At 38.8% G+C, this 24952-nt stretch overlaps 2 protein-coding genes across 6 annotated transcripts in view; both read right to left on the bottom strand.

Annotated features, from left to right (window-relative positions):
* Nucleotides 1–4: 4 nt before the first annotated feature.
* rcn3 (reticulocalbin 3, EF-hand calcium binding domain) lies at nucleotides 5–12496 on the bottom strand. Of its 4 annotated transcripts, none has more exons than XM_070980242.1 (8): nucleotides 12041–12496; nucleotides 10733–10959; nucleotides 10307–10500; nucleotides 9195–9367; nucleotides 7894–7954; nucleotides 7698–7789; nucleotides 5993–6100; nucleotides 5–120 (listed from the first exon to the last, which is right to left on the bottom strand). In XM_070980242.1, exons 1-8 carry the CDS (start codon nucleotides 12041–12043, stop codon nucleotides 13–15), a joined length of 966 nt encoding a protein of 321 aa, XP_070836343.1. In that variant the 5' UTR covers nucleotides 12044–12496; the 3' UTR covers nucleotides 5–12. The 4 variants fall into 4 exon arrangements, with proteins under 4 accessions (XP_070836343.1, XP_070836341.1, XP_070836342.1 ...); XM_070980240.1 differs by lacking the exon at nucleotides 5–120 and adding an exon at nucleotides 3938–4676 and having other exon boundaries at nucleotides 10733–11008; nucleotides 12041–12493; XM_070980241.1 differs by lacking the exon at nucleotides 5–120 and adding an exon at nucleotides 4079–4676 and having other exon boundaries at nucleotides 12041–12493.
* Nucleotides 12497–17454: 4958 nt separating this feature from the next.
* abat (4-aminobutyrate aminotransferase) overlaps nucleotides 17455–24952 on the bottom strand; it is a 104903-nt gene continuing 97405 nt past the window's right edge. For both annotated transcript variants that reach the window (XM_070980232.1, XM_070980234.1), the window contains 2 exons: nucleotides 21247–21358; nucleotides 17455–20617 (listed from right to left, as the gene is read on the bottom strand). In XM_070980232.1, the coding sequence (XP_070836333.1) occupies nucleotides 20496–20617; nucleotides 21247–21358 (234 nt within the window). In that variant the 3' untranslated portion in view covers nucleotides 17455–20495. The remainder of the gene's footprint in view (nucleotides 20618–21246; nucleotides 21359–24952) is intronic.

Genomic DNA, 24952 nt, shown 5'->3' with positions numbered 1-24952 from the left:
AGTTTTTTTTTTTCAGAGTTCATCATGGCTGTACACCGTCATGCCTCCATAGTCAGTGATGGTGCTGGTCTTGATGTAGTCCATCTTGTCAAGCAGCTCAGACAGTGTCAGAAGACCATCCTGACATACAGAGCAGAGGACATCAAGGGATATATGTATGTATGTATGTATGTATGTATGTATGTATGTATGTATGTATGTATGTATGTATGTATGTATGTATGTATGTATGTATGTATGTATGTTTGTGTATATACAGTGTTGGGTGTAACGCGTTACTGAAATAACATTACTTTTTTCAGTAACTAGTAGTGTAAGGCATTACTCGTCTGAAAATGGTAATATTATTAGTTTTCCCGAGCTAGTTACTTGCGTTACATTTGCCAGTAGCACCTTCAGCACACACAACGCACACAACACAGAGAACAGAAGGTAAGCTGCTCTCCACCGCTTTTAACTCTACCTTCAACTTGAAGAAGCACCTGGAGCGACAGCACAGACACATCAAGCTGACATGCACGAGCAGCCCCGCAAGCAGAAAAAACTTTAATTTGAACATAAAGTATTACCAACATCAAAATCCGAGATAAATAAGCTTGTTGCCTCGTACGTAGTAGAAGGAATGTTACCTCTCTCTACCGTCGAATCGCTGTCTTTTCGAAAGATAATCGGCAAAATACCGATAGCAGGGGGAGACCAGCCGTTTTCCGACAGGCCATGATGGAAATTGAGCTGAAGAAAACGTTTGAGAGCACTGAGTATGTTTTTGTGACAACTGGACTCGTCAAAACAAAAGCTACATAGGCATGACTGCCCATTGGATTGATCCAAGCAACTTCCATCGTGAAAAAGCAGCCCTTGCCTTCAAAAGAATCAAAGGACGACACACATATGACATTGTGGCCACTGAAATTGAGCAGGTTCACTCATCTTATTGACTGTCAGAGAAGGTCACAGCAAGTCAAAGACAATGGATCGAATTTTGTTAAGGCTTTCAGGTCAGTTGAATAATAGTTTACTTGTACTTATTTACAAATGTATAAGTTAATGAATTGTTTAATTTGATTGCATTAATCAAGAACATACATGATATGATTACATTTTAATTGAATAGGCCACACATTATAGTTTTTTTTTTTCTTCTTCTTTCACTTCTCACATTCAGGGAGTATGAGCCCAAGCCAGCAGCAGCAGCAGCAGCAGCAGCAGCAGCAGCAGCATCCAATTCAGAGGACGAGGGATCAGGGGAGGATGAAGAAGACCCAGGACACTTCACTCTCCCCCCTCGCTTAAGATGTGCCTCGCATACACTTAATCTGATATCAACTGTTGATATTGAAAAATGGTTGACAGTGACAAACAAAAAAAATTTACAGAAGTGCCACTGCAAAGTGCTCTGCCCTCTGGACTAAGGCCAGCCAGTCTACAGTCGCTGCAGAGCTAGTGGAAAGCCTTTGTGGAAAAAGCTCATGGTGCCTACAGTGACGAGATGGAACTCTTTCCACAATGCAGTTGCACGAATAACTGAGATATGGGGGGGATGATGGCAAATCTGCCTGATGTCATAGTGCAGGTAGGCTGTGAGTGTGTATTTAAGACTTACTGACTGTAACTTTGTGTGATATGAGAGAAACCTCTCATATGCATAATTGCACATCCCTCCACTATCACAGATGCTTCCAATATCACAGTCTTCTGAATTTCACACTGAAATGGACTCTTGGAGAGCGTAAGAATTGTATACTGGTACTGTGTTTCTGTGTTCAGCATCCAGCATCCAGCATCCAGCAGTAGTGAGGATGACTTTTTTGTGTTTGAGTAAGAGCAGGATTCAGGATCTTTTGGTCCTGACAGGGAGGTGATGGAGTATCTGAAGTCTGGGTCAGAGATGGGGGTCCTAGACAACTTCTCCAGAATTAAGAACTTGTCTTTAAAATACAATACAGCACCAGCATCTAGTGCTCCAGTGGAGGGCTATTCAGCCTGGGAAGCCTTGTTCTCACTCCAAGGAGGAACAGGTTGGGAGACAAGCGCTTTGAGAGACTCCTCCTTATGAGGTATAACCACTACTTTGACAAATAAGCTGACACATTCAGAAGCTCATATTTTGCACCAGAAAAATGCACTACAGTAAATGCCAACTGTATTTTTCATTTATTTACTTTGAGTCTATTGTATTTGCTTTAACTCATTTCAACAACCTACCTCTCCTCTGCACTGTGTTTTGCTTTTTAACAATTTACCTCTCCTCTACACAATGCTGGTAAGGCCAGTCTTTTTTATTTATGGATATATTTTTTGAGGAAGTTAATATTTTTTGTCTGTACTTGTTAATCGACAATCAAATTGATTGTTTGCACTAGATGTTTTTTTTTAAACACTGAGGAAGTTAATATATGTTTGGACTTGTTATAAATTGACAATCAAATTGATTGATTGTTTGCACCAGAGTTTGTTAAACATTGAGGAAGTTAATACTTGTTTGTACTTGATTGCACAAGTACAGTTGTTTGTACTTATTTGTGCTACACAGTGCCAGTCCGTTGTTGGTGTAATAAAGACCCTAACGAACACTCCTCCTTTGTCTGTTCTCCCTCCATCTGATGCATCTCAGGCAATTATAGAGTAATTAAGAAAAAAAAAAAGTAACTAGTAATATAACTAGTTACATTCTCCAGGGAGTAATAAAGTAAGGCATTACTATTTTTGAGAGTAATATGTAATAAATTACTTTTTTGAGTAACTAGCCCCAACACTGTGTATATATATCTATATAGATATAGATATATATACATAAGAACTTGCTGTCTACAGGCTATGTCATCTGTTGTGATGTCAGTGAAAGCATTTCAGCATGCTGTCATTTAAGGAATGATGTATTTTTGCTAGTATTAATGTTTCTGAAAGAACTAACAAGCATGTTTGTTTTATTGTCAATGTATGTATTAATTCTAGTTTTCAGATTTGACAAGAATACGTACAATACTGCATGCATGTTTCATGCATCCTGCCACTGTCATAAGACAGACTTCAGGTGGGGCCTGCTTCATTAGGCTGATTCAGCCATAGTAAGAGAGACAGTTTAAAAAAAAAAAGTATTTATATTTTTAAGATGCTCTTGGATCCAGTGTTTTACCTCAGATTACTGTCCAGAGGAGTGTTTTTATAAAGGACCCTAACCCTCAGAAAATCTCATTGAACAAGCCTGCTTGAAAAACTGCCATCATGACTTCAAAGCACACGCCCAAGACACTGAGAACACATAATGTTGCTGATGTTCACATCAGCAGCACATATTAAATTCTAATTAATAGAATTTTGAAAACTGCATGTTTTTTTTGTTTTTTTTTACCCCTGGGAGTTTAGTCATTTTTGCACCATAAAAACATCTTAGATGAGAAATATGACTCCAAGAGCCTTGAAATTTGATGTACAAGAGATCCAAATGATTGAATGGTACAAACAGATGTAGTAGTTTTCATTACTGGCCCTTGAAAAGGAAAAACTGGGGGCCAGGGTATATAAATAGATTTGTTTCCATATTTCCTGTTAAAAATACAGTGCTGAATGATGGTGTGCCAAATTGCAAGGACTCCACCATCACCATCATGATCTCTTTACATAAACATAGCAAGTCAAGGTTGAAATACAGCAAATTACAAGTTACAACAAATTTTGAGAGGGTGATTTGGAGTCATTCCAAGGGCCATGAAAATTTGTGTGAAAAGGGGTCTACATGTGGGCATTTTGTGTCTAAAGTTAGTCTTGTGTCTAAAGTTCCTTCCATGTTGTCTTCATGTTTTAGTTGAACTAACCTATGCCCAATTGCATACTCATGCATATTGAGCAATGGAGACAGAAACTAAAATAACTCACAATAAACTTTAATTTAATTTAATTTAATTTAATTTAATTTAATTTAATTTAATTTAATTTAATTTAATTTAATTTAATTTAATTTAATTTAACACGTCTTGGCACTATAATAATATGGTTAATAAAAGGATTATTAATGCTGTACTACAAGTAAATAATAATCACCTTTTGGGTCATTGTTTTCCTTTGTTTTGTTTTTGATGTTGGACAGGAACTTACAAGTGAGAAATATGCCAGAAACCAGAAAAACACCACCTTTACAAGTGGAGAGCTACACTGCTGTATTGATGATTATTATAAAAATTACACTCATATAACAAAATAATGTAAGAGCAGTTAGTGCAAAATTAAAAACTTGTAAAAAAACAAAACAAAAAAACAAGACTTTATTGAAACACCAAAAATCAAAAGTCAAAGTAACACAACCCATCAGTCATCATGTCACCCCTGTGTAGGATCATCATCATTATCTATTCACATACACAGTATGTGAGTGCATGCTGAATTTCAATGGATTAGTACGTATGTACATATGGATGTGGATGTGAAGGTGTGTATATGCATGTGCGAGGTCCAAAACAGTGAAAACCTTACTTCAATGACTTTACGGAGACCAAGCCCAAACCTGAAATAAGAGTAACCAAATTCTCCATGGCAGTGAAATATAAACCCAAATCAGGTTCTGACAGCTATCAAAGTTCATCGTGTCTCTTTGTTAAATCTTCCCCGTAATTGGTCGCCTGGCTGCCCACAAACATGTTCCAGTTGGCCAGAATCTCCTTCTTGGTAATTTTCTTGTCCTGTTTGATCACCAGATTCCATCCAGATTTATTGGTTTATGATTGAAACAAAGAGGAAGAAGGGATACATGGGGTGATGACAAACAGGTGTAAGAGAAAGCAAGACACAGACAGAAGTTTTGTTAATAATTTACCCACAATTATTTCCCCTAGGTTAAATAATACAGTACATTTGACTGCACAGACAAGCGATGGGCTGTTAGTCTACCTGTCAGTTCACTTACCTTGGCCTACATAACTGGACCTGTCCTACTTGTATTACACATTATGTTGCAATGCAATGGTATGTGTAGTGTACAGTACATTATACTGTATGTATACTACTGTACACATACTATAATATGTATGGTGTATATTCAACACATTAGAATTTAAGAGTCGAGTCGAGTCAGCTGTAGAATTTGATATATGGGAATTTACTAGGTAGGAAGGACCTAACGACAGAAGATTTCCAGTTTCATTACAGGAAATGTATGGAAGTTTAATACTACATAGCAGGACTGCACATTTAAACTTGCAATTACTTTTTTTTTTTGCCATTGGGGCAGCAGAACACAACACTGATATTACCATTTTAACTCTTGTCGTCAATGTATTTTTACACTGTCACCAAGTGCTTGCTCATGAGGGAATTGTTGGGTCTCTGTAGATAAAAGAGCTTGGTCTGTACCAGCTCTGTATGCAAAGCGTCCTGAGACAACTTTTGTTGTGATTTGGCGCTATACAAATAAAACTGAATTGAATTGAATTGAATTGAATTGAATTGAATTGAATTGAAGTGAGTATGGCCCTAGTTTTACTTCAGTACATTACTGCTTGCTATTTAAAGGATAACTCATAGTATACGACTGATTATTTTTCTTACTGTCAACAAATCCCATGAAAAGTTCAAAGCCAACAATATGTGACTGTAGTTTTTTGGACAACAATTTAGCTCTATATAACAGAAATATAACATCAAAATGCACAAGATACACAACTCTCTTGTTAGTAAGATCCCCTCATGACAATAAGAAAACTATAGAATATAATCAGCCTTATCCTTTAAGTATGTGTACTTAAATGAATTTACTGCCTTCCAGGAAGCCACATACTGAAAATGTAAATTCTTAACACATAAAGTTTGCTAAATGTATTGGCAGTTACAGTACTCTGCTATAGTTTGCTATAGTTTTTAAATCATTGCCAGGAGGAAAATCAACTGAAAAACTTCTAGTGTGTGATATTGGAAAATGGTTAATATGGAAGCATTGTTCAGTTTCTATGGCATATCTAAAACACCATATCTGTAATAGTTTGAGCAGTGGCAGGTCTACCTTGTTGGTGTCTGTCTCGTGGATCAAGTGTTTGGCTTCATTGTCAGCATGATCAACCTCTCCAGGCAAAATCCAGTGGGCCACCTCACCAGCATCCAGGTAGCCATCCTGTATAACATATAACATTACTATGGAAGTGAATAACTGTAAGAACAGGCACAATGGTGTCACTAAGACATATGAAAAATAAATCAACTCTACACTAGAAAGCAGAAGAATGCGGACACTGAAAAGCGAAAGAAGAACTAATTGAAACTGTCATTGCTCACAGAAAAGAAAACATGGATCATAACTTTGGCTAGTTATAACACCTAAATGCAGCAAATGCACACATGCAAAACCGTGTGCACCTCCTGATGTCAATTCCGCAATATTTAAGAGATTCCTTTGCATTATGATAACATCAATGGGTGGATAAATAAAACCTTGGGCTTCTGCTATATTTCTGTCCGAGAAATAAGGATTGTAACTTCTCCAGGTCTGACTCACAGGACAACAGCAGAAAAGAAAAGCTGCTAAACAATGTTTGCCAGCAGTTAACATGACAGAAAACACTTGACACTGCTGCTGCAGGCAGTCATATGGAAAAAAAGAGTCTGAACTGATGGAGAATGAAGTTTCAGTTTGTTTCAGAGCTGTAACTTTTTCTCAATCTAAGATTCTTTTCTCAGTTCTGACAGTGAAAGTATATTTGTATTTCTGCATTTAAATTTGTTTTTGTGTGAGTAATCCTAATTTCACGTCAAGATCAGTTTACTAGGCGATTAGTAACACTAAACCTATGAAAATAGTGTCTGTATAATGTCTTCTATGGCTGACTATGTCATGGTGATGTCATTATGGTTATCAGCTTGGGCTTGGAGAGTACACATTTACAACAGAAAGCCTACCTTACAACCTGGGGCTGTAAAATTTGATATATGGGAATTTACCAGGTAGGAAGGACCTAATGACAGAGGATTTCCAGTTTCATTACAGGAAATGTATGGAAGTTTAATACTACATAGCAGGATTGCACATTTAAACTTGCAATTACTTTTTTTTTGGCCATTGGGGCAGCAGAACACAACATTGATATCACCATTTTAACTCTTGTCGTCAATGTCTTTTTACACTTTTCCTTTTGCATTCCTGTGTTTATTGCACTTTAAGCACTTTCATGTGAAGCACTTTGGCGTGGCTCAGCTGTCTGTAAATGCGCTATAGAAATAAAATTGACTTGACTTGACTTGACTGTCTTTGGGCTTTTGGGCTCTGCCTGGATCTCCACCAACTCCTGCAGGAAATATCTGGCTCATGTTCACTAGCTGGGCTCTAGCTGTGTCTGCCTGCTGGGTCATTAGAGATTCTTCTCAGAAAAAAGCTACCTGCTGTGGCTGAAATCATATTAGTTGTTTGTGCTGCACATCTTAATGAGTTGAAACTCACTATAAAGTTCAGTAAGGCTGATGGGAGTTGCAGATTCTGGTAACGATTCTCCATAGGTTCATCACAATGAGCAACCCCTTTCACACAGTCAAATTGTTTTCACATTGGCATGATACATTCTTATTAAAAATATAGATTATAGCTGCTTTAAATGGTTGTAGTCAAAGATCTGTTTGTTGCATTTGTCTTCAGTTATTCTGAATTGGTGGCTCCACATATTATCATTCTAACCTGCGACTGAAACAATCTCGTGTTGAGTGTGCTAGGCTGCGTTTACCTTGTTGGCATCTCTGAACTCTGAGAAATGCTTCCTTTCTGTCTGGACCCAGTCTGGCTCACTCTCCCCAGGCTCTGGTGAGAACATGTCACCTGTGGAACAACAGCAGTACTCACATATTTAGGAGGGATCACCTCCAGTTGTCTTTCTTCTGTGGAGGCGGTGGTTGGTCTGAGAGAAAATAAGAGTCACCTACCAATGTATTCATCTAAGTCGACTTTGCCATCCCCGTTCTTATCAATGTCTTCCACAGTTTCCTAAATGAGAAAATGAATTAAGTGTCATAGTGGTCCATTCCTGCTAAACAGAAGTTACTATGTTGATGAAATAATTCTCTTCAATGGTTTCTGAACATTAGCTGCTTTTTGTGGGGAGAAAAGGGCAAAGAAACGTAAGCTGACTATGTAACTCGTGCAAATCCTTGGAAACAGATTAAAGTGACTTCAAATGTTTATTCATGTTTGTAAACCATGGAACATGTCTACCAGAATTCAAGCATTATAAATCTCACAGTGCAGAGACGCTGAGCACACATCACATTGCTAATGTTCACATCAGCAACACATATTAAATTCTAATTAATATAATTTTGAAAGCTGCATGTTTTTTTGCCCCTAGGAATTTAGTCATTTTTGCACACTAAAAACATCTTAGATGAAAAATATAACTCCAAGAGCCAAGAAATTTGATGTACAAGAGATCCAAATGATTGAATGGTACAAATATATGTAATAGTTTTGCTTGCATTGCGGTTGCTGGACTAGTATTTTTGTCTGTTTTCTCTGACAATGTAGAGGGCTATCAACAGCTCAGCAGCTTAGTTATGACTGCTCGACAAAACATAAGATGCAATCCAATTTCATACTTGTTCAATTCTGATCTGACGACAGAAACAGAAAATGTGTTTACAACTATATCATGAATTTTGCTGCATGTAACAGTATAGATGGCTGCCACTTGAGAACAACGGTCTTCCATATTTTGAATCAGTAGCAGCAGGGCATACACAGCTGCAGTGGCCACCGGTTGCCTCCGATCCTACCAATCTGTACACCACAGGCTGCTTCAGACAGACAGACAGCATGTAGTTGACTGCTCAGCTGTACTTAGTCTTTAGTGTCTGATAGTAAATGTTAGCTAACATGCTGATGTTTACTATGTTCACAATCTCAGTGTGTTGGCATGCTAACATTTATGAAACAGCACTTAAGACTAGGTACAGCTGAGGCTGATGAAATGCCATTAGTTTTGCAGGTATTTGGCCATAAACCACTATCCAAATTACAATTTTGACCTGATGATAGCATTAAATAAGAGGCTTCAGGGATGAAAATTCATCATCTGGGACTATTAATGTCTACAAATAATTTAGTGATAATCAATCCAGTAGATGTTGAGATAGTCAGGACAAAAGTGAGTAACTGACATTGCAGAGCCGTATCACTAGCATGGCTAAATATACTATCAACGTTTCTGATGGTAGAGAGTAGATTCTACCTGCACTACCACGTCTCTCATGTAATCAAACTCCTCAGGGTGAAGGAAGGCTGTGAACTCCTCACGTGTGGCAATACCATCACCGTCTCGGTCAGCTGTCTTGAAGCGCCTTTCGTCCCGCGTGAGCATGGATTTATAGGTTGCCTTGTCTTCAACGTCATCAAACTCCTCATCTGAAAAGGAAGCTCAAATAAGACTTACTTACTTTCAGCACTATGTGTATTCTGGTCATCTACATAGACAGTGTTTCCTGAAGTATTTCTGGGTGATTATCGTTCAAAACAAAGGCACATCTCTGAAAGGGTCTTTGTGGGCATAAGCAAGCATGAAAATCCATGAACACTGAGCAAACTCCACCTGCTGATGAAGATCATACAAAAGCTCCAGAACAGCTGATACCTGGAACATGAGATGACATTCGTGTGCTAACCTTTTTTCACAGCTGAGCTGAAAGTTCATTCTTGACAATGGGATATGCATGTGCGACCAAAAATCAAAGTCAAAGCGCATGAGCTTGTTACATCTGCTGATGATAACGGTGGGATTATGTGAATTATGTGATATTTTTTCTCAAATGCCGCTAAGTGTAAATATATTTATCTGTATATACTCTATATGCGTATATATGCCCAGGTGTGCCCAGCCTTCTACCCAGTAGGACAGATTCCAACCCATCCTTACCAGGATAAGCCGTTTACAGAGGGTTAAGATGGATATATTGAATGCTTGTACAAAGTAGGGCAATTGGTAAAAAGTTATTTTTCACATTTGTCAGCTATGGCTGGTGTGGCTGATTACTTCTGCATTTAAGAACACTTGTTGAGTGGATAGTGGTTCATTTTGTCGGTTCAATAATACTGCTCGGTTCAGTAATACTAATACTTCAATAATACTGCTTACATTTCCTTGGGAAGTTCCTGGACGGAGTTGCTTCATTTATTGAGTTTGGCTGACAGGACGGACACACTAAAATCATAGTCTGTGTCACAAAGAAGGAGGCAGAAAACAAAAGGAGATGGTACAAGGAGAAATAAAACAGTGAAGGAGGAAAAGGGAATAAGAAATAGTTCAACAGATTAGAATGGAGTCACAGGTTTCACACAAAGAATTACCAAGATAGTAGCCGTAGGTGGTGTTTTTGTACTCCTCCCAGCCTATCTTGCCATCTTGGTTCTTGTCGTAGTCGTTCCAGTGTTTGTTCACATTCTCCTCAATGTACCTCCTCTGTCTGTGTTTGATCCAATAGTGCAGCTCTGCATGGCTGACGTAGCCATCCTTGTCAGTGTCAATGCGGTCCACAATTTTTCTGTAGGGAAGTATCAGATGTCAGGGTTATAGATAAGGTTGACTAAAATCATCTGCTCCCTCCACGCTTTTGGAACTAGAACCTCAAATTCTGACCTATATACAACCTGCTAGCAAAAAATGTCTGCAGAAACCTTTAAGCGTTACAAGTGATTTCTTATTACTGTTGTTAAGGCAGTTTGTTGCAGCAGTATACAGTTTAGAAAGAGTATAATCAGGTCAGTAAAACCTACGCTAATTTGTCTTTGCTCTCCTCTGGGGTCAGCTGGTCAAAGGTCTTGGACTCCTCCTTGCCCAGGAAGGCCTCATGGTCATACCGGAAGTCATGAGCATCATTGTGGATGCGATCACTGAGATCAGCGTGGTGATGGATGCGCTTCTCCTGAGCAGGTACAGCATAAGCAACAACAACCAGGATGCAGAGGGATGCTAGTGACTGAAGCAGCATCCTCATAACTGACTGGTTGGAGGTGGGATGGAAACAAAAACAATTGAAGAAGGAAATGAAACTGAGAAAACAGAGGAAAGCATGATGGGGTGACACAAACACACAAATACAGAGAGAGAGAGAGAGAGAGAGAGAGAGAGAGAAAATTGCTCTGTATATAAGAGAATGTAACATAACAGAATAGAAGAGAATTAATTTGTTCATTACGGTGATTTTTTTTCTTTTGCTCACCAAACATCAGCAGCACATTCAAGAACATTTAAAACACAAACAAATATACTGACAGGACACTGAAGAACGCGGTACACTGATCCAAAACTTAAAACACCTAGAGCATAAGACAGACAGCATTCGCAGCTCCGTTTTTCTAAAACAATGTTGATTAAAATGTTCTGGACAAAAGACCACGGTCCCAAACTTACAGCGCCCCCCAGAGGTCAAGGTCTAAAACTGAAGGGATACTGTCTCCTCCCGACAGTAAGTCGCTTAACCATGTGTGGTTTGCCAGTTCTATTACGGGCTATGCCACAACTGTTGAAACCAGCTTGTTCCTGAGCCTGCCGTTCAGCTGATCAGACTAGCTGGGGGAATTCATGCTCTAATTGAGTCTAATGAGGAGATGAAATAGTTTGTGCATTTCTTCATTAACATGCTTGGTCTTAACACTAACACAGACAACTGTCAGAATTTTCTCAAGACTCAACGGACCCTATGCAGCCTCTATGAAATCCTACTCGGCACAAATAATTCCTTAGTTTAATCCTTAATCATATATTAATATACTGGGAAAATAGTACAGGAGAACGATCATTTATCATCATTAAATATAATCCACAAATATTTTCTCTTGTTCACATTACAATTGATAACAAGTCATTAAATTTCATATATAGTGCTACAGTGAAAAGAATGAGCATGTACTTTTTCCCCCTCAGTTATCCCCACAGTCTACACAAATCCCATCATTAAACACACGTTTGGACTTTTTCCTGCATGTTGCTGAAAGTTCAGCAACTAAGATATACGCTGTAAACAACTGTTTTCTGCTTTCTACAGAACAACTGTATAAAGGGAAGAAAGAAAATTAACTGACCATTTTCTACACAGCTTCTCGCAACACCTCCTTTCGTCGCGCGTGCATAGCAGATCAGTCCGCGTTGGCACTCTACCTTAACAATGTCGAGGAGGCAGGCCTTGTTTTTTCAGCTGCCCAATCACCAATACCCTAAAATGGGCTGTAACCAATAACAAGTAAGACGCAGTTGTAAAGTACTGTACGATAAATTCTTATTGGCTGTCAAACGCCACGTTGTCACGCAAAGGGAATCGGGAACAATTACGGTATGGTCACATTACACTTCCGCACAACGAATATTCGCTCAGATTTCTATTTCCCACAAATTCAACCATGCGTTTCCTGTTGCGGTGCGAGCTCCAAGCAGTGCTGATAGTGACACGACGCGTTGGCGTCCATCGTTTTTCCAGCTCAGTGTACGTGAAACTATATTCATGACGTGTTTCTCGGCCCCTGTGTTCCCATGGAAACTCCACTCACCACTGGTCACTCTTCCACTGGCCACATGGTGCACGAATGAATTTAACATTATTGTTTATCAGAGTGTATGAGAGTAATTAGAAAAGTTAATTCTGAAGGACTACTTAAACAGTTTGACTCAAGCATGTAGACCGTCTTCTCTGGTTGTCTTTTTGTCTTGCATTTGGTTTATGAAACGGCCAGCTGTAGTACTGATTGAGCGGATTGCGAGCTGTAGTAAACACCAATAAACAGTAACCTCTTCCGCTAACGTAGCTGTGTCTGTAGTAGGGCTGGGCGTATCGATCTAAATATCGATAGTATCGATACTGGTGCCTATCGGTATCGGATCGATACAAGCGTGATGTGATCGATAGTTTTGTTGCAGTTTCTCGTCTATACGTCCAGTAAATTACTTGAATTTCCTCACAGAGTTCATGCGAGCTAGCGGAGCTTCTCACAAAGTCTGTCGCCGTGTGCAAACAAACAGCGCACCTCTCACTCTCTCTCTCTCTCTCTCTCTCTCTCTCTCTCTCTCTCTCTCTCTCTCTCTCTCAAGCAGACACTCACATTAAAGCAGCTCACCCTCTGGAGAGCTAAGGAAGGAAGAGGAGGAGGAGGGGGGAGATTTACAGAAGCCTATTGCATTCACTTCAATTAAAAAAAATCCGTTTTTTCTGAGTAATTTTTTTTTTTGGTCTGTTTTTCAAGGTAACTATTTCAGTTTTTCTGAGTATTTTTTTTCCCTGTTTTTCTGACTAATCTTTTTTCCTGTTTTTCGGGGGTAATTATTTTTCTGTTTTTCATGGTAATTTTCAATGTAGCAGGGAAGGAATAGACCATACACTGTATATAAAAGAGGAACAGACGAAGATTTCTATGGGCGTGATTTCAGTTTAATTAAGCTAATTAAAGCTAATTAAGCCAACAGTTGTTTCCATCATGCTGGGCATTGTTTCTTTTATCAAAAATGAATCGCCTTTCTTTCATTATATTGGCTTGGCACAAATAAAACAAGCCCTTCCTCATAATGTTAGGTTATATGCTAATCGTATACGCCAACACTCTAGAGACATAACATGATAATACTAACATAGAAGTTGTTTAACATGGGGGCACATACATGTAGATGTAAACAAACAGAACATTACCAGTAGACTAGTCACTATATTGACACCATTGTTGGACCATGACAAGTGTTTTGAGTTGCTGAGGTTGCTGTGGTTTGCTTATCGGCTCCCTCTCCTTTGCTATTTCCTATGTATTTAATACATGCACCCTGAGGATCCTGCATGAAACGTCCATGCACATAATTATTTGTGTAGCCCATATGTTGAATAAAACAATTTAAAATTGAAAACGTTTTTGCATGTTGCAAAGCACCAATCTGGATTTTATTGACTTTTTGAAAAGTAATCATAGTAATAACAATAATACTAATAATAAAAGCCCAGTCTAAGCTGCTGAGTTTATTCTTCTGTACTATCAGAGTGATGTTACTGTTTATGAATAACCAGTGAAGGTTTTCATCACAAAAGGACACTACACAAATCAATTTTGTTGGTGATTTGAGTGAAAGTATTCAAATGTTTAATGACAGGTCAACTTTCAAATGATTGCATATTGACAGAGTGTTTATAGGTCAATAGTCAAGACATGAAACATCCATTTCAAACAAAATGATTTTCTGCTTTCATATAATTCGACAATATTGTGATACAATTGGCCTTGACAGTTTTAAACATGTTAATTGTTGGTGCAACAAATATTTTTATAGATTCTGCCTTTTTCCTAAATTTTTGCAGTGCCAGCAATGGTTATATCCTCCACATCTGGCCTCCCACAAGATGATGGTCTGTGGATATTTCTTCGCAACAGAGGTGTTCCTGAGGAGAGTATTCAGAAAATGCAGCAGGATCATGTAAGTCACAGCTTCAAAAGCTGTTTTTGTACTGTCTCATACTGTCCATTGTGTTATTATCTGCACTTGGCATTTATAATTGGTTGTCCTGGAATTTAGCACAGAAGTAAATCGTCTTGGAGATAATTGAGCTGTGTCTTGTTTGATGCATACTTTTTGTTTTTATTGCAGATTGACAGCTCGATAGATGGAGAAATAGATGATGCCACTATGGCTGCTTACATTCCAGCCTATGGTGACAGGATTGCCACAAGGCGTTTCTGTATGGAAAAACAGAGAAGAGGTGGTGGGCACAATCAGCAATAAAGACAGCGATCAAGATTTGGAGGAGGAGAATACAGTACAACCAACAAATATGCGTCTAAAAAGTAATAGGAGAGCTTGGAAGACAACCAGAAAAATAGAAATAGGGTGGATACATGACAATAAACAAGTCAGAAAACGCAGTGGTGGAGGAACCAGAGTTCTTCATATTAACAAGAATGCCACTAAAACTGAGAATCTGTCTCAAGCTAAAAAAATGTTGTTCCCTAATGAAAAGTCAACGATGGGAAAGTGGGAAGAGTTCAGCCACGTCATAGTTAACTTCCAGGAAGCACAAGTTATTGATTTTACATCTCTGTGTAATACATCAGCGGTCATTTTTGGTCCTTTGACAGGTGGGCCGTTTTTAGGTGATCTTGATGATACACTCATACATGAGCCAATCCTTGCAATAGAAGAGGAACAAATAAACATCCCTACCTGCACCTCAACTCCTATTGATGCTGAGACAGCTTCTTGTAGACCACCGAGTCCTGCCGGTGAACTTTTGCATGTGACAGTGAAACTTCACTTCACTTCACTTGAGTGACTCTCTTAGATGAACTGATTGCTCAGTTCAAGGATGAAGCAATGATGAACTACTCATCGCTTCATTGATGAAATGGGGGCAGATGCTGACGGCATGTCGAGGGATGTATACTGCCTTCTGGACAGAATTCCTTGACTGTGCAGCAGAAGGTGCAGATGTGAGGGTGCCATCGCTATCCCCAAAATGGCAAGAGGAAGAATGGAAGTCTGTTATATTGGCCAAGGGACTGAAGGACCATGGGTATTTTCCATATCGGCTGGCACAAGCCTTTACAGCAACAGTTATATTTGGTGAACGCTCTGGTTCACCTGATTTACTGTTTGACTCCCTGATGTTCTATCTTCGTCAGTCTGAGCATGATCTCTTGCCCACTGCTTTGCAAGAGTCTGTTGTCGGTGATGATGAGGAAGAGCTTCTTGATCTGATGGATCGCATGGGAGTAAGAACAGTACCAACAAAAGATAAGCTGTGATGAGCTGTGTTTGTCCAGGTCGCCCACAAGCAGCACCCAAAATATGCACTGGATAATATTTCAGAGGTTGCAGGACCAATACTCAGGAAGTTTTTCCCAAGTGTAGAGGAAATGTAGAAGCTGTATGAGGACATTAAACCAACAAAACAGAAGGTGATTAAGATGATAACATCTTCTCCAGCTAATTCAGCAGAGAACCAGAGTTTTGCGATTTTTACATCAGTACAAAAGGGGGTTGGATGAAATAGGTCTCCGGAAGCTGATGAGATTTCTGACTGGGTCTGATGTCATCTGTGTGAAAGAAATTCAAGTCACATTCACCTCTTTGGAAGGGCTAGTGCGGCGTCCAATTGCCCATACTTGTGGCCCAACTGTGGAGCTGCCATCAACTTACAACAGCTACCCTGATCTTCGAGCAGAAATGGAGGCTATACTGTCCAGCAACTCCTATGCATTGCAAAGTGATTTATGAACACATACATATTTTTCTCTTCCCCATGGGTGCCAGCGATGTAGATTTAGACTGTGTGAATGTGGGATAGAGCATGTAAGGAGAAAATTTGTTTAGCTCTGGTGCTGTGTGATTAGTGCATAATGATTTTTTACATTTCAAGATTTTGTTTTTATTATATCAAGAAAAATTAACTTACTTTTCTTTAAGACACTTTTTGTTATCAAAGCATGTAAGGAGAATATATGACTAGCTCAGGGGCTGTGTGATAAGCACAGATTGATTTTTTTTTATTTTGGATATATTCTTTCTGTCATACCAAGAAACAATTAACAATTTACTTTGATTTAAGACTCTTGTTATCAGTCTAGGATGACAATGTTTGGACAGGAACCATCAGTTTCACAAGCGGCACACACACTGGGGTTTCCCCTGTCAAGTTGCCCCTGTCTGTACAAAATTATAATTTTTTTATTTTTATTTTTATTTTTATTTTTTTTATTTTTTTTTTGGGGGGGGGGGGGGGGGGGGGGATGGGTGTCACTGAAATTGCTGGCAGCACTTTATCTTACAGATCTGTCATTTCTAAAAAAAATTCCAGTAGAGGTTTTAAGTGAAGAACTACAACACATTCTTTTGCATTTTTTAATGGGGACACTATTCAATTGGTACACTTCCAAATACTTCTAAAAGATGAACTTTGTCCACAGGCAGCACACACACCTCAGCAAATATGTACATTATGTGTATAACCCTTTATGATATTGACTGTATGCTATGTATTCTTCATACATACTGATTGGAAAGCAGCTAGGGCACAAGTTTTTCATTGTATGGAAATGCACTTGTTGTATTTAATGCATATGTCAATGAAGCATCTCATAATGAGTTATTTCATGAACATTTACTTGGGTTTGAATGGAGGTTTTCGACTGAATCTCCATCAACACTGATGATAACAGATGAGAACAAAAAAACAGACAGGGAGACACTATGTTTAGAAATAATTAGATAATGATTAGTTCATAAAAACCTGTGAATCAACACACTGACCACTTTCTTTGTGAGTGGTTCCTGATTTACTCTGAACCAGCAGCTGAGTTGCACAAACTAGTAATGACTCATTAATTACTAATTACTTAGTCATTAGTTACTTTTTGTGCCCCCTCAAGTGATACACATCATCACATCATACATCATGATTATGACAAATGCCCATTGAGTTTTACTGGGAGTTCACAATTAGTTCCTTAATAATAAACCAGAGTCAGCAGGATTCTAAAAAAATATTTTAATGACCATTTTCACACAACACATATATTAATATATTAATATTCACATCCAAGTCATATTCTTTTGCAGTAGTGATCCTGACACCTTGATAACAAATGGCTGCTGCTGCAGACCTCACTTTCAACCTGCTGCCCTCTCTTTCCAACACTGCTGAGTGCTGTCTCAGCTCCCACAGCTGGATCGTTGCCCGCCTTACTGTCACTGCTTTAGACCATTTGCCCCCTTCTCCTCAAAGTCGCACACTTTTGAAAATCTACTGTACATAATTTGTCACATATTACATATACAGATTACAAAGACGATTTGATTGCTCAACTATATTACTTATGCTATGTCATTGAAAACTCTAGCTAGCAAGTAGAATTTAAGACTATTAATGCATTTATTTTTGTCAAATTACTGTTCCCACAATCAAAAAATGAGCTTTCACGCTCAAGAAATAGGAACTCTACAAAATTGCAGTTATTTAGCACAGTACATGGACTGAATGTTTTATTGACAACAACAGAGTCATCTAAAACAATTACATCAATAATCATTTATCTTCAATGATACTGACTGAAAACAAAGAGACAGGCACTGTTGTCATCATCACCATAGTATTGCAACCAAACCCTACTGACTTACTTAAAATATATGTTTATGTCTAAGGGTAAGTCAAACTGACCCTGTGAACTATGTATAACAATGACTTCCCATTAGGCTTACTGGATATCATACCTTCATATCATAAATGTATTAAATTAATTTCTTAATTGAAAAAACATATATTAGATTGTTGTATATTAGATTGTATAATAAGAAAGAAATGACCACGGTAACACTTTCTACGAACTGCTACACATTCCCAACACTTGCCGAAAAGCTGCATGGAACATTCACAGACACTGATGGTCTGAAGTGTTCTACAGCAGAGCATCAGCTTAAGCAGATTTACCAATAAAAATGGCAATTCCACAAGTATTTATAAAATTTGTGCTGTCAAGCTGTTTCCATATTTTCATTAACCATGACCTGATGTGTTTATAGACCAACCAGTTCGACTGACCTGTGCTTAAAGTTCAAGTTCAGCAACTTGGCAACAGTTGCGAGCTAACCCTGTTTGGGTCTGTCTTGTCGACTGCATGGGAGACACTCTTCGATGGTTCCCATAGAAAAGCTCAGGAAAACACTGACATGCTGCTGGTTATCAGAGGTGAGGAAGTTAACAAGATGACCATTTCCTACATCAGCCAGTTAATCTTCATCCTTGAAGTATTTTCTCTTGTTAAAAAAAAAAAAAGTTTGAAAACACTTCCAATAGCATAAACCTCACATTTGCGTCACTTTTTGCACCAGTGAGTTTTTTCTGCCCTCTGGGGCACCTATGAGCCCGTAACAGCTTGGCCCACTATGAAGACCATACACTCGAAACGGTAATTTAGAAAAGCAACACAAAGGTGAGATTTATGTTTTATTGGAAGTGTTTTCAAAGTGGAGTCTGAAGTGAAGTGGATTTGATACTTCCAAACAGGGCTTGTAATGACATTGATTGGTTACCTGTTACTAACAACCACTTATATATATATGAAGATTCTCAGTAATCCTGGTCATGGTATATCACATTTGTGTGAATGATCCCTCAGAGGTTCAATGCCTGTGACCACGTGTGACAGGAACATTTTTTTGAGAATCTAAAGTCCAGCTGTCTTTGATTTAGCACTACATAAATTATTGCCTCCTAACACATCTTCCAATAATCCCTGAGTACAAATCAGAGTATCACTATATTCAAAGCTAATTTTAAAAAAGCATTACATTTACAATTACTCTAACTTAATCTTATTCGATTAGACATAATTTATTGTAGCTGATGTAATGCAGAAACTTTGGCAAGTAAGCTACATTTGTAAGATAACTACCTCAATAACTAAAAAAGGAGGACAAAAGTTAGCTGCTTGAAGTAAAAGCACAAGTCCATAATATTTGTGTTTTCACATTTGAAACGTTTTACAATTTGTAGCAATTTGGATGTTTGTGCTTTGTTTAAGTATGTTCATAGGGTACTCCGTGTTTGTCTTTATGACAAAGTTCAAAATCTCAGAAACAGCTTGAAGCAAACTGAAAATGGTCAGTTTTACTCTATGCTTAATTTACTGACACTCTTTCTGTATTGTCACAAATGAGGAGTGTTACATTTGAAATCATAACCAAGTAAGACAGAAAATAAATATGGCTACTGTTATGAAGCTCTTGTCCAAGAGTAAGGTGAATGTGTTCAGAATCTTTGTTCAAGTGAGGTTACCAACAGCTGCTCTCAGGCAGTAACAAAAATATTAGCACATTGAAGTGACATGCAGGAACTGAAAAAATAATGACAATTTTGTGGTCCATTCACATTTTTCTGGGCTACAACATTTCAAGCTAAGAAGTCATTCCTATTAAGAGCAACACAACAGTAAGAATCATTAAGACATTTCTAATGGACAGCATTAAGTGACATGCAGGCAGGCATTTTAGCTTTATTGTTCCTACATAGAGTCATCACTGACACAGAATTCTGCCTGCCGTCTTAAAACAAGCATACAAGCTAGACCTCTGAATCTCAGGTAGTAAAGGGTGTGAAACTGACGATGCTAGATTTTCTGACATGATGGACAATCTGTCATAAGAAGAACAAGAATTAAGATGGGAAAGATTCTGGAGGTTTGAGTCATTTCAATTTATTTTAGAATAACATGAGCATTCTGTGAAATTGAAATTGAAATTCTCAATTACTACGGCAGTATCCCCTGCACCTGATCATCATCATCTACATCTTAATGGAAACAAAAGTACATCATCGTTATCATTTCTAGCTAAGGAAGTCTTCAGTGTTAAACTCAACAGGCCCTAGATCTGGACACAGAGATTATAAGGGATATCTGTATGAGTTATTGTATGAATTGTTCTTATCATGACATGGACTCTCTGGAGTTTCCCTCCCTTCATTCCGAATTAACTCAGGCTCAATTAGTGTCAGTCAGGTTCCTTCGAGATCAGGATTTATTTGTGCAGGGCCAACACATCACTGAAGATGTTGAGGAAGATGTGAACATGGTACTCCTTGAAAACCAGCGCAGGACGGAAACGTATTGATCGATCCCCACATCCTCCCAGGAGTACACCTGTCAATGACACTGTTACTATGTATCCACACAGATTAATGACGACGAATTATCTGTCATGCACCTTCATATGAATGTTAATAGTTAAAACATCTCATTAAAAAAGGATTTTTTTTCCTTTGCTCATGGGGGAATATCTGGGTCTCTGTTATTAATTTAAGAGCGTGGTCTTGAGCTGCTCAATATAAAAAATGTCATGAGATAACTTTTGTTGTGATTTGGTGATGAGTAAAAATGAACTAATATTAAACTGAATTACCTTTTGAATTGATTCAAATTCATTTTCAACAGAATATGGCCTCAGCCTCAGCATTTCCTTGGCCTTGCTGAATCTGTGTTCTTATGAAATATCATCAGTGATGGTGTGCCCTAATTCCACATGTAAACAAGAACACTCTAAATGCCCAGTTCTAGGTGTTATTGCTCTGCCTGTTTTATCAATGGGAATTTAGGACCAGATTTCTAAACTTTGGGCATTGTTTTGCTGGTGTATCTCCACAGCAGGGGCTAATCTGCAGGGCCAATCCATGACTGGCCACACCCTAAATCACTCGAAATGTGAGGGTGCCACAAAGAATGAATAGAAACCCCCTACATAAGAAAAGGATGAATGGTGATGCACTTCATACCTTTGTCTCTGGCCTTGAGCAGAATGCTGTTGCGTGTTGCATCATCACAGATATCAATGGCACAGAAGGTTCCCTGTCCTCGAGCTCGGCTTAGTATGCCAGGGTACTGAGTCTGTGAATCAGACGCATATAGTTCATGTTCACACACATTTAAGTTACATTCACGGAAAGCATGACCCAAGGAAACTACAGTAAGCTTGTCTATGATATAAAAATTCAATACTGCCATACATCACCTTGAGTATTGATTTGATCAAAACTAGATTAGATTTGATTAGATTCAACATTATTGTCATCATCAGAGTGCAACACAGAGACAATGAAATGCAGTTTAGCATCTAACCAGAAGTGCAATAGTCATAATAGCCCCAAAAATATATAAATACATGTAAGCAGTGCAAGTGGCATGAAGTATAAACAGTATAAACAGTAATTTTTGCAGGTAATTTAAGAAAAGTATCTGATAAAGGATTTGTCTCTGTACTAGTCTTATTGGATCTTAGTGCTGCATTTGACACCAATGACTATGGTATCCTATTGCAGACACTGGAACACTTCATTGGCATTAAAGGAACTGCACTAAGCTGGTTTAAATCCTACTTGTCAGATCGCTCTCAGTTTGTTCACGTTAATGACAACTCCTCTGTGCTCGCTAAAGTCAGCTATGGAGTTCCGTAAGATTCTGTGTTTGGACCAATTCTATTCACCTTATATATGCTTCCTTTAGGTAAGATTATCAGGAAGCACTCAATACATTTTCATTGCCATGCAGATGATACCCAGCTATATTTATCAATGAAGCCAGAAGAAACCAGTCAGTTAACTAGACTACAAGCATGTCTTCATGACATAAAGACCTGGATGACCTGCAATTTTCTGATGCTAAACTCGGACAAAACTGAAGTTATAGTAGTAGGCCCTAAACATCTTAGAAAGTCACTTTCTGATGACATAGCAGTTATGGATGGCATTGCGCTGGCCTCCAGCACCACTGTAAAGAATCTGGGAGTTATCTTTGACCAAGACATGTCCTTTCACTCCCATGTAAAACAAATTTCAAGGACTGCCTTTTTTCACCTATGTAATATTGCAAAAATCAGGCATATTTTGTCTCAAAATGATGCAGAAAAACTAGTCCATGCATTCATAACTTCCAGGCTGGATTATTGCAATTCCTTATAATCAGGCTGCCCAAATTTGTTGCTGAATATTCTCCAGTTGCTCCAGAACGCTGCAGCACGTGTTCTGACAAAAACCAGGAAGCGAGATCATATTTCTCCAATACTCGCCACTTTGCACTGGCTCCCTGTAAAGTTTAGAATAGAGTTTAAAATCTCAAACACTGCGTTCCCAGAATGCAGGTCTACTTATGGTTCCTAAAGTCTCAAAAAGCAGAACAGGAGTCAGAGCATTTAGCCATCAAGCTCCTCTCCTGTGGAACTTCCAAGTCTTTGTCCGGGAGGCTGACACTGTCTCTACATTTAAGAGTAGGCTTAAAACTTTCCTTTTTGATAAAGCTTATAGTTAGGGCTGGCTCAGGCTTGTCCTGGACCAGCCCCTAGTTATGCTGCTATAGGATTAGACTGTTGGGGGACATCCAAAGATACACCGAGCTCCTCTGTCTTTCTCTGCCTCTCCATCTGCACGCTCTCATGTCCTACCACGGCATGTTACTAACTTAGCTCCCTCCCCAGAGTCTCTGTGCTTTGTCGTCTCGCAGGTTCCCATGGACAGTGGCTGAATCTGGATTGTGGATTGCGGCTGCATCTCCTGCCTTGGCCCTGCCTGACATCCACTGCAACTGCTACTACTGTTATTACATCCACTGTCACTGTTACTGTGACTGCACATCGGTCTCTCTCTCTCTCTCTCTCTCTCTCTCTCTCTCTGTGTCTCTCTGACTGCATTTCTGTCTGTCTCTCTCTGTCTGTCCCACTCTCTCTCTCTTGCTCTCCCTCTCTGACTCAACCGGTCGAGGCAGATGGCTCGGTCTGTACCAGCTCTGTATGGAAAGTGTCCTGAGACAACTTCTGTTGTGATTTGGCGCTATACAAATAAAATTGAATTGAATTGAATTGAATTAATTTCTATGAAACCATAAAAACATGTGCAACACAGTAGTTTCTGCCTGGTGTAGCAATTGTTCGCAAAGCTGTAATGAGTGAACAGGCTCGAAACCAGTAGGAAAATAACAACTATATCGCAAATTCTAGTAAGACATTGAGCCTCGCATTGAGCATGCGCCGCCATCTTGTTAATAAACTACTATTTCTTATCATTATCATGGTATCTGGTACCATGTCAATATTCTAATCATTTTTTTTTTTTATTGTTGTGCAAGGAAAATCAATTGAGAACAGGATTAGAATTTATTTATATTGTTAATGTAAGAAAATATTCCAAAGCAGCAAAATTGCCTTGTAAAATTGATATTATCTTCCTGAAAACAAACGTAAATTTCTAAATAAAATCAGTAATATTCTTTATTAAAACACTGACTGAAGTTTAAAAGAAATGTATGAAATAGAAATCAGTCATGATCATCCAGCCTGGCAGGTAGAGGGATGAGGGGCTGGTTTGCAAATGGAGGCTGACTACAAGAATTTGCCATATGTTATGATAAGTGGCTTTGTTAAAAGTTACCCCACATACAGATGACTTTCATTTAGCTTGCTCATAACAATTTGCTATGACAAGCACTCTATGGCTATGTAAAATATACAAGCAATGGATGGAATCTGTCAACAAAGCAGGTTCATGCTGTCTTGAACAAGGGCTGTATTCACAAACGTCAGTTTCACTTAATAGCGTGTGTGTGTGTGTGTGTGTGTGTGTGTCTACATGCAATTTAAACCATTTAAACAACATTTCAACCAACTGACACTCATTAAACAGTGAATTTCCACTGACAGACAGTGTATCATTGTCTCATGGGGCGCTCAGCAAAACGCCCCTGACTTGCAGCTAAATAGCCAATCTGGTTATGGTTGCTAGGGAAAAATTCTGAATAACTGGCCTATCAACGTCGCCAAATTTAACACCTGTGGGGCGCTGGAAATGTCGCCCCAAGTGCTATGTAAAATATGTGAAGGTTTAGGATTGCTAGAGCTACGTGAGGAGCCAGCGATAGGTTTTTTTCGTAGTGCGACTCCCAGACTCTGTCCTACGGGGGAAAAGAAATATGGCGACAAGGAAGAGAGATGATGGCGATGGCAGTAAGAACTGGAGGTCAAGAGCAGCTTCCACCAAATTTGGTGAAATCATTATTGATGAGACAGACGACAGAGGAAAAACTTCTCGTTAAGGAGCTGGGACCCGAAAAGCCTGAAATCAACATTTACCAGCAAACCAAGGAGAAAGATAAATTGTACAAACGGAGTTTTTGTCGGAGCTGGTTCAACTGTAAGACGTGGCTGGCAGGTTGTGGTGCAGCCTATGCACTTTCTGTTTCCCCTGTATCCTCTTCAGAAGTTTCAAATGTGATTTGACTTGGACCAAGACTGGACTAACTGACTTAAAGCACCTCTCTGAATGGATCAAGAAGCATGAGAGATCCAAAGTTCACATGGAAAACTGCGTAAAGCTAGCTGTGTTCGGAAAGATTAGCATAGCAACGCAGCTAGATGATGGGCACCACATTGCTGTAAGAAGGCACAATGAAGAGGTAGATTAAAAACCGTATGTAATAATAATATAGTTGTGGAGA

Source organism: Chaetodon trifascialis, chromosome 15, assembly GCF_039877785.1.
Source record: "Chaetodon trifascialis isolate fChaTrf1 chromosome 15, fChaTrf1.hap1, whole genome shotgun sequence".
NCBI lineage: Eukaryota > Metazoa > Chordata > Actinopteri > Chaetodontiformes > Chaetodontidae > Chaetodon > Chaetodon trifascialis.
This window is presented reverse-complemented; position numbering and strand designations above follow the sequence as displayed.